At 43.9% G+C, this 16,206-nt stretch overlaps 2 protein-coding genes across 2 annotated transcripts; one reads left to right on the top strand and one right to left on the bottom strand.

The window, feature by feature from the left end:
- Positions 1-909: 909 nt before the first annotated feature.
- Positions 910-6,618, bottom strand: rnf6 (ring finger protein (C3H2C3 type) 6). Its single transcript, XM_034572121.1, has 4 exons — positions 6,490-6,618; positions 5,259-5,414; positions 4,893-5,057; positions 910-4,533 (listed from the first exon to the last, which is right to left on the bottom strand). Exons 2-4 carry the CDS (start codon positions 5,398-5,400, stop codon positions 2,681-2,683), a joined length of 2,160 nt encoding a protein of 719 aa, XP_034428012.1. The 5' UTR covers positions 5,401-5,414; positions 6,490-6,618; the 3' UTR covers positions 910-2,680.
- Positions 6,619-7,835: 1,217 nt separating this feature from the next.
- Positions 7,836-15,708, top strand: cdk8 (cyclin-dependent kinase 8). Its single transcript, XM_034572120.1, has 13 exons — positions 7,836-8,484; positions 9,822-9,897; positions 10,238-10,348; positions 10,964-11,104; positions 11,799-11,856; positions 11,945-12,076; positions 12,183-12,326; positions 13,104-13,173; positions 13,371-13,443; positions 13,550-13,647; positions 14,065-14,143; positions 14,327-14,485; positions 14,666-15,708. The coding sequence occupies exons 1-13, from the start codon at positions 8,357-8,359 to the stop codon at positions 14,789-14,791; spliced, it is 1,395 nt and encodes a 464-aa protein (XP_034428011.1). The 5' UTR covers positions 7,836-8,356; the 3' UTR covers positions 14,792-15,708.
- Positions 15,709-16,206: the final 498 nt, after the last annotated feature.

Raw genomic sequence — 16,206 nt, 5'->3', positions numbered from 1 at the left:
TACAGACACAAATATAATTGCATATCTGTATTTACCTTATCCCAGATAAAATAATAAGAGCACACATCTGTGATCAAGAGGAAATCCTCACGTCTACATTTGTATGATATGTTAGTTGTATGACACTATAATCAATTTAATACTGTATTCATTCTTCTGCCATGTAACTTTTGAGATATTATTTTTGGTTTTACTCACATTAAACTTGAATTGACATGATTTGTTGATTAATCAGTTAGTGTAAAAAATAGACAAGCGCATTACTTTCAGCTAAATCATTTTGCGGTCTTTATTTCATTCTATGTAAATTCAATGTATTTTGGCTCTGGACTGTTCATGGTACACAGCAAGATTTCAACCTGTGTTTTAGGAAATGTGGGGACAAATATTAAATCGATTACTTTACAAATTCATCTTTGATTAAGTACTAATGTAAATTGCTATTTGCGGTCCTACATTAAACAGGAAAATATGTTAAGCTTTATTTTGAAAGGCGACTGTTCGCTCTCTTCTGACTTTACAAGTCAGATGCCCATCGCTTCAGCAGAGGAGCGCGCATCGGATGATGAGATACGTGCGCGCACCCGGGCTTTAGACGCATTTTCTCGTGTCTTTTAAACATTAAGAACTAATAGACGAATATTTGTGTTTTTTTGAGAGTCCTAAGGTTATATGAAAAATATGAGCTGGAATTTTTGTATTGCAGTTTTTTTAAGCTCACGGTAGCTGTTTATTTACATTTAAATATTAAAATGTGTAGCAATGCTATGAATTCCCTCAGTAAACTGACTCAGTGTTGTCATTCATTCCATGTCTGCTTACATTTTAGCCCAAATATGGCTTCATACTAAAGCTTGTTGTCCTCCGTCACTCAAAGCCTCTCACACATAAACACACGAACCACATCTCCTGCCATAACAAAGCTGCATTTTATTCCATTGTTAAGGAGCAGAGAAGAAAACCCCATGTCTTCATTTTTATTACATAGTAACATATTCATCATAACTGTTTTATTTACTCTCACACATCTTAACAATACATATTTCAAAAGTTGATTTCCATTTTATTAAATAGGAACAGAATAAATATTCACTTCTGCACGGAGTGGCCACAACCTTCTCCTCGTCTCCAAGTGGACACATCCACTGCACAGAAGCCTTCTGAGAACCAGGTTTATTGGAACACGTGACCTTTCCTTCAGTGCACATCCGCCCAAACACACACATACAATTACCCATACACACTTATCCCACTCTCGCACCCTCTTCCATACTGCACCAGTCCTGCAGTGTTGTTAGTGACAGTAGCTCCTGTTATTAATGATGACCCTGGTGGGAACACACTGATTAGGGTGTTCAGCTAAATAATCCACCGGTGCTACACTAGAAATGCCAACATCTGTGTATGACGCTATGGAAAAACAAACCATGAAGAGCATATAGGAATATTGTAACATTAACACTGCCTTATTAATGTATTGTTATGGTACTGGAGCTGATACACCCAATTAGGAAGAGATGTGTTGTTTACAGATTCTCATTAGCAGTGAATGTAGCTAGGGAGCAGTGATGCAGCAGATGCTCCGAATTTTCTCATGAAAAAAATTGAGAGAGAGATAAAAACCATTAAAAACTCCAGAAATATTGATGACCCAGTTTTTTCTTTACTCAGCGTGTGTTGAATTACTGCTCAATGCAACTCCATGAAACAGGTCTCAATGTGTTTGTAAGAAACAGAAACCAAGAGGAAACATGATTTCAGGGTTTACAAGACTTTGATTTTAAGTGGAGATGATAATCAGGCATTGCAATGTAAACAACAGCTATAAGCAAAACAAAAACTGTCTCTGTATTGCACAACTCAAACTAAATTACAACTCTGAATTCCTGATTATCACTTGCCTTTCATTTGAATTGAGCTGCTCATATGGGTAATGTTAATGTTATTAACGGAGAAATTGGATTTCTATGGGCCAGGTGTGTGGAGAGAGAGCGTAAACAAATAATATCAGATGTGCTGAATAAAACGCATTTCAAAATTAAATACATTGCTCATACACATAACAATAAATCAAACATTTCTTAACCAACTGTAAAGGGATTTTAAAATTTTAAAATGGACGTCGAAGCTTTAAAATGGTTAATGTTTAAAAAACTAAAGGTTTCCTGTTTCCATTCTAAACAGATGGTATGTGAGGAGCATCTTGCTTCAAACCCCTAACATACAAGCACTGGTGAGTTATTTACAGCTTATACTGAATAAATCATCTCTAGAAGTGACCTGTGTAGTCCAGATGTGACAAGGACATCACATGTATCAGACATTGAAGATTTAAAGTGAGTCAGCAGCAGCTACTGGAGCCCCTTAAGCATTAATGCCATCCATTGACACGGGCATCTGACGCTTGGTGACAGAGATCAGCGAAACAAGTCACAGGAAGAAGAAACTAAAACAATAAGTTGCTGAAAACAAGGAGTCTAAAAAAATAAACTTTTGTTAATTCTCTGCATTTATAGTTTCTTCTTTTCCGCACTTTTGGTTTAACCTTCTTCAACTTCGACACAATGGATTTTTTTCAAAGAAATTAAACCATGAAAGCGCTATGTACATGCAAAGCCAACTTGGGTCTGCTCAGTTCAGCCAGCCAGGAACATGACAGTTGTGTTTGAGAGCAAATAGTTCAGTCATGATGCACTGCAAGTATCGGCTGCCTGCAGATGGGGCAGGTGTTGTTTTCAGAGAGCCAGCGGTCAATGCAGTGGATGTGGAATTCATGAGAGCAGGGCAGACGGCGCAGCTTGTTGCCCTGGGCATACTCATTGATGCACACGCTGCACGCACGACCCATCTCTCCCTCCAGGCTGGCCTGACCATAGGTGCGTGTGGAGAGATTGTCAATCTGCTCTTTGGTCAGGCCCCTTGGGTGTTCGTCATCCTCTTCATCATTGAGCAAGAAGAAGTGTGCCAGCCGCAGGATGGGTAGAGTACCGTTTTCTACCAGGTTGTTGGTGTCTCTGCTGGTGGCCCGTCCTTCTGTGGTGCTCACTACTGCACCTCCAAGTCTGGCCTGCCCATCCTGATCCTCCTCACCTCCAACCAGCCCCACCCTCTCCTGATCGACACCACCAGTGCCAACCGGGCCAACTGCACTCTCATTTGCATGCAGACGACTGGATGGGCTGGTGTTAGTATTTGTGCCAATAGCATCTGTGTGACTGGGTGGAACAGTTTCAGAATCAGCCTCAGTCTCCATTAGTGAGCTCAGCTCCCCAAATCCAGTCATAATCTGGCGCAAGATGGAACGCAGTGCAGTGGAGTTGGGTTCCCCCAAGCCTGTCTCACTAATGCGCCTCAGTGGAATCCGGATAGTGCTCACATAGGTGCGGATTCCAGCACGCTCAGAGCGGGAGATGGTGCGTCTAAATCCACCACTATCACTTTCAAATGTGACAGTATTCTCAGCAACCCGTGCACGTGACCGTGTTCGGCTGGCGATGCTGTCCCGATCACGGTTCTCACCGGGTCGAATCCTTCTCACCTGCAGGTCCAACATGATGGTTGGGTGCCGTCGCACCGCTGAATTTCCTGCTCCTGTAACATGAGACTCACTCTCGCGCTCTCCTGTCTCTACAGCTGGCTCTGTAAGAGCTGCAGGTTCTGCCACAGCCTCTCCTGTCTCCATGGAAACAGAGCTTGTGCCACTGCCTGGCTCAACAGTGTGGATGCTAGAGCCACTGACGCCACTGCTGGATGGTGGAGTGGTGCTAACAGGTATTATTCTGTGCAAGGGTGAGCGGCTTCGCCTAGACAAGCGAGATGAAACCCCACCCCCCCCTGCAGCTCTACGTGCACGACCACGCGATCGAGTCCTACTGCCACGAGATTCGTGACCCACTGCTGGGGCCTGAGACCCAGACTGGGGTGATACACGAGGACAGTCTACAGAAGCGGACATATCATCATGCCCCTGCTCTCCTTCAGCATTGAGGGCTTGATGTTGCAAAGGTGCAGTCTGATCAAGAGGAGGATTGGGAACAGTGGGAGGTGTTGATAAAGAGTGCAAAGTGGAACCTCTCCTCTGAGCAGCAACTAAAGGGGGCTCTGGGGCAGGAAGTGCCGGGGGGCTCACAGAAAGAGTGCTAGCACTGCTGCGTGTACGCCGTGTCTGCATCCTCCTACTGAGGGCCGGGCGGGGGGAAGGGTATGGAGCTGGCCTTGACATGGCAGAGGGGCGAGGGCTGGAGAAGGAGGAAGCAGTGTGTATAGAGGCTGAAGTTGTATTTGGGGCAGTCACTGGCAGCTCTGCAGTATCTGCAGCATCATTATGCTCCCCTGGCTCAGGCTGATCATGGTTGATGTTGATCTCCAGGCTAAAGCGGAATTCTCCACTGTTGGGGTTGGTCCGACTGACGGCACGCCATGTCTGGTTGCCACTCTGTCCACTGCGAGTAGCATTACCAGTACGTCTAAAAGTGTTGAGCCACTCCAGTAATGAGTCACCATTAGAGGCTTCTGCTCCAGGCTCTGTGCCTCCTGTAAAAAATAGATGGGTTAAGACTGTACACCAACATGCATTCATTAAAAAAATCTATTCTCCTGTATGATAAATCTTATAAATACATTACTGTTCCTTCTTGTCCACTTACAACACCAACAGTTTTAGTTCAGTGGTTTTATGCCTAACGAAAAGCAACTGCTTTCACTATGTTTATTACCAGAATTCACAGTTGAAAAAGCTGTGTTAGCAATGCCAGCATTTGTTTGCCATCTCTTCTCCTGCCCAGTCACTTTTAAGCTATGTTATTATGGGAGGTTTCTTCATTAATCAATAGCAATTCATCCAAAGCCGTAGAATACAACTTGTGAAAGCCTGAATCCCTCCTTCTCCTTACCTGGCCCTCGTCTCCCTCCAGCCCCTCTCTCCTCTCCTTCACCACTACTGCTCTGCTGTTCTCCAGAATCAGCAGTCGGCGGGAGCTGCTCAGTGCGGGGCTGAGATGAAACCCGCTCTTTTGCTCCGTCAAGACGCTGCCGCAGCTCCTCAGCAGTCACCTCCCCTGCAAAACATATGGATATGCAGGATGTTATGTGTGGGATAAAAAGAAGCATCTCTGCTATAGTGATATAAGATTATCAGGAGATTATTAACATATAAAAAAATATACCTTGTATACTTCATACACTTAATGTGTGTAGAACAGACCATGCAGGTAATCGCAATCAGTATGTTAACATGCTTATGATGTATTCCTTCTCACCAGGGGTGCCAAGCAGGTTGCTGTCTCTCATTAACCGATACTCCTCTTCACTCAATTCATTGATGAAGTGATAGTAAGCCTCCTCCCGTCGAAGACGTTCTGCCTGCCTCCGCCGTTCGTCTCCCCCACCAGGAGGGTCCATCACCGTGGAAAGTGCTGGTAGACAGATGAGTGGAGGTGTAAGTCAAGGGTGGAATGTCATCTTCACATTTGGGCCTTTAAGGGCTGAATTTACACATAGAGCCTCTGCAGCTCAAGAGAACATGCTCATAGGACATCTTAATATGTTGCACAATAGGTAAACAAGCTACTGGCTATCTGATGGTCTTGTTGCAAAGATAAAGAACAAACGTCTTGCCCTGCAGTGGATCGTGCACATATTGTGTTGTATTAGATACTAGGCCATCAATGCAATTCAAGTTAGGGCTGCAGTAACTAGTCTCGAACCAAAGACGACAGTCAAGAGAACGACATCCATTTTCTATCGAAATACTCCCAACAGCCAGAGACAGAGAGAGGCTACAGTAATCTTGCTAACGCTGCTAACGGGTAGCACGAATACCAGGAGCTTAGATTCCTCTGATTTAACATGTTGATAAATGCTCGATCCATTCACTAAGAGCAAAGAGAAATCCTGCTAACAACGTAGTCTTCATGTGAGCTAAAACTAGCCAAGTTACAACAGTAGCAACGGAAGGCCATGTTGAAGGCAGGGGCATAATGCAATAAAACTGGCGTTGTCATCCTGGTTAGCCACCAATCACCGGCCTAGCGTGAATGACGGACACGCCAAACAGCCAATCAGAGCTCGACAGAGGCGGGACACGACGAGCAAAACGGAGGTCTCCTCCATGTAAACGCAGGGCAAAGGAGGAAAGACAAAGAATGTTGTCAGCAGTAATAAAGAATAGATAGTGGAGGTGATAGTGCCTGTCGATGACAATGTCCGCTGTCGCACTAACACAACGAGCAGCTCCGAGGAGCTCACAAAGACGCGAGGTGTCATTTTGAATGCGCAACGCTTTACTTGCTAACTAAGCGCTAACGTTAGCCCGTCGACACCAGTGTTAGCGGCATTAGCTCAGCCGTCAGCGAGCTGCGAGTCACAATAACTCCCCATATATAAACGTGACGCACAGTTTTATCAAGCCCCCACTGTGCGTGGACGTCAACACGCAACCCCGCCACAGTTTTACATGAGTTGACAAGGACATTAAACGGAATTTAGTACCTGACAAAGCAGCTGTAATATGGACGGTTTGCTTTCCTCTCCCTTCTCTCTCAAACCAAGATGGGACCAGTGGTGCTACACTCAAAACCGTCCGTCACGAACAACCTCCCGGACCACATCCGTTCCTAGGTGTTGCAAAACACATCGCTTTGTTGTTCATAATTTCACATCAACAAAATGATTCGATCGTTTTTTAAATTAGACTTCAACAGTCTACAGTGTGGTGAGGATCTCCTAAAACATAATGTATCTTTATGCACAGTCTTTATCAATTTAAACATGGTTAAAAAGGTATTTCTTTATAGAATAACACTTAAAAAAACGCTAATTTCGTTTTGCACTCAAACTTAATATCTGATCACGCATAAAATAAGGAAATAATCATAAAGCTGTGTATTAAACAGACCTTATAGAACATTTATCTGGGCATTTCTGTATACTGTATGTACTGTATATACCAACATATATAAAAGCAAAGTGTAGCCAATGCCAACACGTTTTTGGTAGAGGTTGTGTCAAGTATTCCAAGTATTCAGGTCTCATTCCTGCCACTGCTTTGTTCACCGCTCCCTCAAAAGCTCATTGCCTTGTTGTTTGTTGTCGCACACATTCACTTTCATTCTCACCAGCTTTTGCAACATCTCGATGACATGACCATTCTACTATTAAATATTTCCTGCATTTAAGAATTTAATAAAAAGGGTAATTATCTTTTTAGTATTTCTATTTGGTATGAGTTATTGATTGATCATTTACTTATTTTACACAGATAAATATCTTATCGAGATGATTTTTTATTATCAAATTAAAGCAAATAATAATAATAATTTATGATATCAATATTTTCTGTTACACTGAGGTAATAGACATAAATAGATATATAGTTAGCACGGAGCCCCTTAAGTCCCAAATGATTTTATTTTTTAATCTTGTAAGATATTTATTTTAAGAAGATGTTTTGTGTTTTACTCCCTCAAATGCACACACAGCCACCATATTTGTGCCATAGCATGGAGAGAAAGCTATTCCAGTTTTATTTACGCCTGGGAATATCACACAAAGAAATGCCTGTTGCTCTTGTACAGAGGATTGTCAGGAATCATTTGCTGCGCGTACTGATGGAAAAACAGGCTCAAGCGACGGGAGGACCGTGTTTCAATCATAATACTTGAGAAATAAACAAACTCCGAAAAGCTATAAACGTGACTTGATGTTGTCTTCAATGCATCGGCCACGTATGTCTTTACTACGCAGATATTAACTGTGTGTGCACAAGTTGTTTATGTTGTGCGCCCAAGATTTGGCACTTCTGGGGCTCCGTAGTACTCCAGGTGCTCCGTAGTAAAGTTGTAAATAAAACAGGCCCATTTACTTCCACCATTTGTCCGTTAATCTTTAAATATGTGCACACGGAGGCTCTCTCTGGTTTAGTAAGAGTGTGATAATCCACGTGGTTTATTAGTCTGCTCTCAGTCTGTTGATCTCTTTCTCTGCTGCAGGGGCTCTGCTTCGCGACGTTTTCACGACAGTGCCGTGCGCCAATCCGCCGTCGTTACGGGAGTGAAGTGCGTCTCTTCGGAGCAGATACCGGCGGAGAGAAGCTCCGCAGCCAGAGAAAGGAATTCAATTTCGGGCTCGCTCTCCACCGGGACCCTCGCCGACCACCGCCGGCACACCACACTCGACCGCGGGAGCTCGATGTGGACGCGGGGCTGAGGGAAGCAAAGGGCCACGCTGGGGGGGAAAAAGGCGACTAGCCGAATTACCAAAGCGAGCTCGTCGGAGTAGCCCAGTCGCCTCCCAAGGCGACGCTCGACGAAAAAGGAAGCGGCGGAGACACACGCTGCGCCCGGAGCAGGGGTGAAAGATGGACTATGACTTCAAAGTGAAGCTGACTGGAGAGAGGGAGCGAGTCGAGGACCTGTTCGAGTACGAGGGATGCAAAGTGGGCAGAGGCACCTACGGCCATGTTTACAAAGCGAAGAGAAAAGATGGGTGAGTTGATGACCGGCGAGGCCTCCAGCCGCTGAACCAGCCGCTGAACCAGCCTCTCTCCCCCAAATACACTGCTCTAATGTCCCCCCCTCCCCCCCCCCCCTCCCCCCTTCGAGGCCACCAGCAGAGGAGGCGTGTTGTTAGACGTTTACGTGGAGGAATAACAAGGTGGAGGAGCATTTCCTGCTCTGTCAGGATGATGCTGTGTTAAATAGCACTGACATGTGGCTCATAGGGGAGGTTGTGGCTTCCCTCACTTGCATATGTTATAAGATATGTGTTGCAGGCATCTTTTGTTGTATGCATGATCTCCTTGAGCACGGTTTAGAGAGTGTAGAGGGGATGTGGTGAGTGTGAGGAGACAGCAGGTGCACGTGTCAGCACTTGTTGACGATCTCACTGCTCCTTTTCTCCAGGCAAGAGGTGTTTTCCTTTACTGTGCATGAGGTGGATACGTGCACTCCAACTTGTGTGCATATGTCATCCTCCATTTGGACTTTTGTGAAGGTGTCAGAAGAGATTTATTTTGCGCTTGATGATTTTGCACGGCGGAAAAGCCAAAAAAAGTTAGAGATTCAGTTGTGTATGCAACAAAATAACCACTCTATTTTTTTTGTCCACTGTTACTTTTGATGATGACATTAAATAAGAGACGAGGAAAGATGGAGAAATAAAATGCAGCCAAGCTCCACGATTTGTCCTCGACTGAACGCTGTGGTTCGCAGCCAGCTCCTCAAACCTGGACCACCAGACTGTCACCTAATCCTTGAACTTATTTCCCCTTTTCCTACTTCTCTAATGAAACCCTTGTGACATCCGTAACTGTGTCCGGACACAAGCTGAAGGCAGCTCGAGCTACCAGGCCCATTACCACAGCCCCGGAACAAACTGGCAGCCGGAACCACACGAAAGAGCCCCAAAGTGTTTAAAGATGTTTGTGTTCGCTTGAGGAGGCTGCTGTTTATGAGACTCTGCGAGCTAATTTGTGCTGCAGCAGTCGGACGAGGCCTGAGGAGGCACAAAGCGTGGGTTTATGGGAAGATTTAGGCCAGGGGGAGGGAGGGGTTGTAACCAATTCATTCAAGTGAGAGTTGGTCCCAGTGCGCTGTTTGTCCCTTGCCAGCTGCCAGACAGGGCCTGTTTCCTCTCCCCCTCTATTGTTTTGATTCTCAGAGGTGAGCTTGATTACACAAATCTGGAGGTAATGCAACTCGGGCTCTTCTCCGAGGCCCCGTGCCAGCTGCCAAGTGCCCCCCCTTTATGTTTCTGTGCAGACACCCTTCGGGAGGCCCGCAGTCTGCTTTGGTGTTGATGTTGCTCTGCCTCTGTGTTTGTAGGAAGGATGATAAGGACTACGCCCTCAAGCAGATTGAAGGCACTGGCATCTCCATGTCAGCCTGCAGAGAGATTGCAGTAAGAACTGCTTACACTCTGCTTTTTATTTGGTCTCTGTTTAACACCTTTATGCAACATCTCTGGCAAGTCAGCAACAACATCAGTTGGAAAAGCTAGAAATAACCACTGAAGAACATTTAGAATCAGACATGAATGTAATGCACACAGAGATTAGACAATACAGACTACATGGACAGCTCATTCTCAGTTTGTCAACGTATTAAACTTAGAAAGCTTTTTAAAATAAGTATTCGTTGCAGAGCCATGTCTTTGAATTGCATTTTAATGTTCCTGTGTTTACTGCTTTGTGTACAGTCTTCAGTGCAGTAGATTCTCACTATGAGTTTGTGTATTGCAGCTGCTGCGGGAGCTGAAGCACCCTAATGTCATCTCCCTGCAGAAGGTTTTCCTGTCACATGCAGACCGTAAAGTATGGCTGCTCTTTGACTACGCTGAACATGATCTCTGGGTAAAATGCACACACACACACAGCACACACTGAAGCTGCATGACATGACTTATGGAACATATTGTGGTTTATTAGTTTAGACCTTCACACATGCAGATGCAGCATATCCTTAAGTGCAAACTTAGTTAAGGTTATAAATATTTAGGCCTTCTACTGTTTTTTGCACATATGTGAATATTTGGGAGAAATGCAAACACCTTCATCAAGGCAAAATTACTGATGCAGATACTCGCATTCACCATCGGCCAGTTGCACGAATACAAACTCAAAATGGTGTTAATTATGCACCGCTAAGTCTCATTAGAGCGCACACATACACCAAGGAGTCGTCAACATTTGTTAGTCCAAAGCTCTGCTGTTTTGCAGTTGGCAGCTACAACTGGCAGCTTATCAGCACTGAGTTAAAATGCCATGTTCTGCCGCAGCGCTGCAACACTCGCATTCCCCTCGTAAAGAAGTGGAGAGGCACGCCACAAACGTCAGCCCTACTCATACTGCCTGCAGCTTATATGTTGCATTTGCGACCATACAAATGTAGAAAAGGGACACAAAATGATGCATGTCACTCCTCACGTACGCACACAGCTCAATCATTTTTCTTTTGTCTCCCCGTAGCACATCATTAAGTTTCACAGAGCATCCAAGGCCAATAAAAAGCCACTTCAGCTGCCTAGAGGAATGGTGAAGTCTCTGCTCTACCAGATCCTGGATGGCATCCATTACCTCCATGCCAATTGGGTCCTCCACAGAGACCTTGTAAGAGGATTGGGCAGGGGAGAGGGGAGAGAGAGGGGGAGAGGGAACAGCACAAGAGGAGGTTGGGGGGGAAGAGAAAATATTTAGGTAGAAGGGAAAACAAGTTGATGAAAGACTCAATTGTTTTTGAGTAGAGAATCAGTTGTGAGGGTCTGTGAAGCTGTGTCAGTCTGTGTGGGTCTAGCCATGTTTCATAATTGCATGTTTTATACATGTTTGCCAACATTTATAAAAATAGATTTATTGCATTGAGTTGGATTAGATTTCAGCAGTGTATTGATTATTATCTGTACATTAAATCTATAATATTCTATGATCTAGTTGATATATTGATAGATTATTTTTTGCAAAAACATTTATTTTGAGCATAGTTGTAGTTTTTCTTCTATTATTGCAATTCGTTCTTTAAAATTAAGAGTTTAAAAATTCTGTCAAAGTATTGTCAGTGATGTATATTTTTTTTAACAGCTACCAAATAATTTTCCATTTGCATCACTGACTCAGTGGTGATGTGGAAATGGTTGGTGTATTATTTTAGATAATACCACTAGGGGGCAGCAACATAGTTTTAATTACACACCACATGCAGGACAAAGCTGTATCAACCTAAGCTGATTTTCTGTCTTTGTATATAAAACAATTTGGATTCTAGTTGAATGTTTAAAATTCCCCATGTGTCATTTTTCTCCACCAGAAACCAGCAAACATTTTAGTGATGGGGGAAGGGCCAGAGAGGGGTAGAGTAAAGATTGGTACGTATAATGGCTCCCTTTTAAAAAGAAAAAGTAATTTATTGTTTAAGTTTGTTTCTTTTCCAACTAATGTGTTTTGTCTTTTTAGCGGACATGGGGTTTGCCCGTCTCTTTAATTCACCGCTAAAGCCTTTAGCCGATCTCGACCCTGTGGTGGTCACCTTCTGGTACAGAGCACCTGAACTACTGCTGGGTGCTCGGCACTATACCAAAGCCATCGGTGAGAATTTCTGCGACGCAATCTGTCACAGTCTGTGTGATCATGTGCAGTTCAACTCTGCTGCCTTCCCCGACAGCTTAACTGAGAGTGTTGGCTGTTATTTCAGACATCTGGGCGATTGGCTGCATCTTTGCAGAGCTGCTGACGTCTGAACCCATATTCCACTGTCGCCAGGAGGACATCAAGACCAGTAACCCATACCACCATGACCAACTGGACCGCATCTTTAACGTCATGGGCTTTCCTGCCGGTGAGACTCCACAGGCTGAAAGGGAGAGAGAAATATCGTAAAAAGAATTAACTCTAATTGAATTATTTTCTAACAGTTTGTTGATTATTTTCTTAAATAAATACAAGCTTAGACTGATTAGTTAATAAGTTAAGGGAAGTAAGTACTTTTCTTAACGATGTATGTATATCAATTGTGCTACTCTGTTCCCTTTTCATTACAAAATGCTGCAGAAGAATGAGCATTTCTTATTCCTAACATAGGCCAACTATTACATTTGCTCCCTCTCTTTTGCTTTAGGCAGTAATAACCTCAATCCACTGACATGATGGATGAAGCCAAGTCACAAACACAGAAACTCTAACTTGCAGGGCTACATTTGGGCCTATATTTTCCAGTTCACTTAAGCTGCATCTCTCTGCGAATCTTTTTTTCCCCTGCTGCTCTATTTGTGTAATTCACCAGTCTGATGGAAATAAGGAAGGAAGGATGGAATCAAACCTTGCATTTGCATTAGGGCATAATTTACAATCCCTCTGCATGTGTGACAGTGATGCTGGTTCTACTGGAAAGCTTAGAGATAATTGATGTAAATGTATTAAAACTTGCAGATGAGCAAGTGCCATTTTCAGTCTTACACACACACACACACACACACACACACACACACTTACAATATATGTATATAACCAGTTTTTTCTCTGAGTCAAAAGCTCAATGTGTTTAATCGGTTCTTGAAGGAAGGGAGGATGTGACATGGTATAATGATGTAATCCTGCCTTTCCCCTCATTTGACAGATAAAGACTGGGAGGACATCAAAAAGATGCCAGAACACTCCACGCTGATGAAAGACTTTAGGAGGAACACGTGAGTGTGCAGAGCACCGCCGCTGTCCCAGTTTTCTTCCAAACTCTGAGACAAGAGTCACAGCAAAGTGCTGTGTCTGCTGGCAAAAATATATTTTGAGTTTTGTACAGTTTTTTTTCTCAATCATGTGATAAACCTGCATGAGGTAATTGTACCGAAGGCTTCATATTCATATCATGTGCTCCCTCTTATCACAGATATACAAACTGCAGCCTTATAAAGTACATGGAGAAACATAAAGTCAAACCAGACAGCAAAGCATTCCACTTGGTGAGTTTAGATTCCTTGATAAAGAGCTGTTACATGTTCTATCATTATATTGAATCCTATCAGTGGTTTCTTGTTTGATGTTAACTTTGTGTGCATTTCATTAAAGCTGCAGAAGCTATTGACAATGGACCCCATCCGTAGAATCACATCTGAGCAGGCCATGCAGGACCCTTACTTTCTGGAGGAGCCCCTGCCCACATCTGAGTGAGTTATATTACACACAACCCCACAAGTGTCCAGTTTATTTATCTCTGTGCCACTACCTTGAGTTACACAGTGTTAGGATGTCTACTGCATTGAACAGGTCTCATAAGCTGCTTTTCCAGAGGGGCTGTATGTGAGGATGCAAATGTTTTTTGCCAGCCTCCTTGGAAAATATCTGGAAAATGTCAGAGTGAGCCCATGTGAGAATCCAGACATAAAATTTCCATAAAAACTCACAAGCAAGTGAGCTCTACTCAGACGCCAAGCCTCGCCTGTATGTTCTGGACATTTTCTTTTTGCTGTGAACGCGTCTGACCTGCTGCGTTCTCTCTGCCTGAAAACAGCTTTAGTTAATTAGCTCTAAGTCATGGGAATTAATGTTTGAAGCTGATGAGCCTCTTTGCTTTTCTTCTCCAGTGTGTTTGCAGGCTGCCAGATTCCCTATCCCAAGAGAGAGTTCCTGACAGAAGAGGAGCCAGAGGACAAGGCAGACAAAGTAAGAAATCGGTGTAGTTTCTAAATAAAGCAATACAGGGACCTTATTTCATGATTATATAAAGAAAGCTAATATGAAGCATCACAAAGAGGTAGTAAATACACAATGTAATGATGTAACTTTCACTACAGCACTGACAATGCAAAACTAAATAGGAAATGATCAAATTTTTTCGACTTGTAGAAAAACCAGCAGCAGCAACAGGGAAACAACCACACGAATGGGGCGGGGCACACTGGCAACGCTGACAACAGCCACGCCCAGGGTCCGCCTCTGAAGAAAGTGCGAGTTGTCCCGCCCACCACTACCTCAAGTGGCCTCATCATGACCTCAGACTACCAGGTAGCTCCCTTTCTTTCTGCCTCTCTTTCTCTTTCTCACACACACTGTTTTCCAGAGAAAATAATCTGTATGGAAATTGTTGACTAATAGGCCACTAACATTAAAGGTGAGGTAAACATTCAGTGTAGATCATTGATAGGATTTAATGAATATATCTTTGTGTTCTCTTCATCCTCGCAGCGCTCCAATCCACATGCTGCCTACCAGAACCCTGGACCAAGCACAACACTGCCCCAAAGCAGCATGGGATACTCCACTACCTCCCAACAACCCCCCCAGTACTCTCACCAGACCCATCGCTACTGAAACCCCCCCCTCTCACCCGACACAGGCACACATTCACACATATATAACACATGCCCAGCCCTCACCACGCCCACCTGAACGAATGTACTGAGGGATGTGGGGGTCAAAGGCAACAAACTCCCCCCACCCCACAGAGGGTACCTTCTCTGCAGCAGTCTGTTAGGCCAGAACAACAACAATGTTCACTTCTTCGAAATGACACAACGTAACCCTATTATTAGAAACATTGCTAAAGAGCAACACCTGACGGGTGAAGCACAAGGCGGGAGGATGAGATGAAAAGGTGCTGTGGCTCATTCCCTCCTGTAGTTCAAACCAGCCAAGAGAAGATGGCTCAGTTCAGAGGGGCACTTGATATTTTTTTGTGTCATCTTCTCCCCTCTTTGTCTTCACTTGTCCCCACACCTCCACCAACGTCCTGCCCCAGCCAGTTACCCTCTTCCTGTTGAAGCTTGGATTAGACTGAAAGCTGCTATGTGACTGCCAGCGTTGACAGATTCTCTGTCCTCCTGTCGGTCTGTTTGTCTGTCTGTCTGTTCATTTTGTGTGTTCGTGAGCAGCCCTATGAGGGCCTCAGCTGAGGAATGAACTGAGCTGCTGTGAAGCATGCTAGGAGGATGTGGAGCCCCCATAGCTGTGGCATTGAGGGGTTTTGTTCAGAAAGGACAAAAAAAAGGTGACAAAATAATGATTTTAGTAGTTTATAATTTAATCGGTTTTTATGGTTTTGTTTTCGTGGCAAAGCAGCTTGCACTGGCTGAGCGCTTAGCTGCTGTATGCTGTGGGCAAGCCTTACATCGTGATGACAAAACCAACCAATCGCATGGAGGATGGCAGATGGAACATGCATTGTACTGTATTGTATTGAAATATTTTACATGAAGCAAGTATCCTGACAATAAAAGTGGAAACATTGATATTGGTGATATGTTGGAAGTGTGTATGCATGAGACACAAATATGTGATGCTAATTTATGCAACTGTTCAAGTTTTACACCTCCAATGTATTTTCACCAGTAACAGTTTTTTTGGTAACTCACCTAGAGTTACTATTTCTCTAGAGTTAAGACAAACCACATCATCCATCCATTCTCTATACTGCTTATCCTTTGAGTGTTGTGGGTAATAAGCTGGAGCTTGAGAGGTGTGGTACACCCTGGACAGGTGATCATCATAATGCAGGGCCAACATACAGCCACAAACAACCATTCACACTTATGGACATTTTAGAGTCTGAAATGAATCCAACCCCAGTCTGCATGTCTGGACTGTGGGAGGAAGCCAGAGTACCATGAGAAAACCCACTTAAACACATGGAGAACATGCAAACTCCACACAGAAGGACTGGGATTTGAACCAGGAACCTTTTTGCTTTGAGGCAACAGTGCTTATATGTTTAAATTACATAATTATAT

This window comes from Hippoglossus hippoglossus, chromosome 20, assembly GCF_009819705.1.
Source record: "Hippoglossus hippoglossus isolate fHipHip1 chromosome 20, fHipHip1.pri, whole genome shotgun sequence".
Taxonomy (NCBI): Eukaryota; Metazoa; Chordata; class Actinopteri; order Pleuronectiformes; family Pleuronectidae; genus Hippoglossus; species Hippoglossus hippoglossus.
The sequence above is the reverse complement of the archived record's forward strand: the minus strand, read 5'-3'. Positions and strand labels throughout refer to the sequence as shown.

Coding starts and splice junctions, on each gene's coding strand:
- rnf6 (XM_034572121.1), bottom strand. CDS start 5,400: ATGGACCCTCCTGGTGGGGGAGACGAACGGCGGAGGCAGGCAGAACGT. Junction 5,058..5,258: donor CAACCTGCTTGGCACCCCTG/GTGAGAAGGAAT, acceptor TATGTTTTGCAG/GGGAGGTGACTGCTGAGGAG. Junction 4,534..4,892: donor TGGAGGGAGACGAGGGCCAG/GTAAGGAGAAGG, acceptor TATTTTTTACAG/GAGGCACAGAGCCTGGAGCA.
- cdk8 (XM_034572120.1), top strand. CDS start 8,357: ATGGACTATGACTTCAAAGTGAAGCTGACTGGAGAGAGGGAGCGAGTC. Junction 11,857..11,944: donor GAGGGGTAGAGTAAAGATTG/GTACGTATAATG, acceptor TTGTCTTTTTAG/CGGACATGGGGTTTGCCCGT. Junction 12,327..13,103: donor CGTCATGGGCTTTCCTGCCG/GTGAGACTCCAC, acceptor CTCATTTGACAG/ATAAAGACTGGGAGGACATC.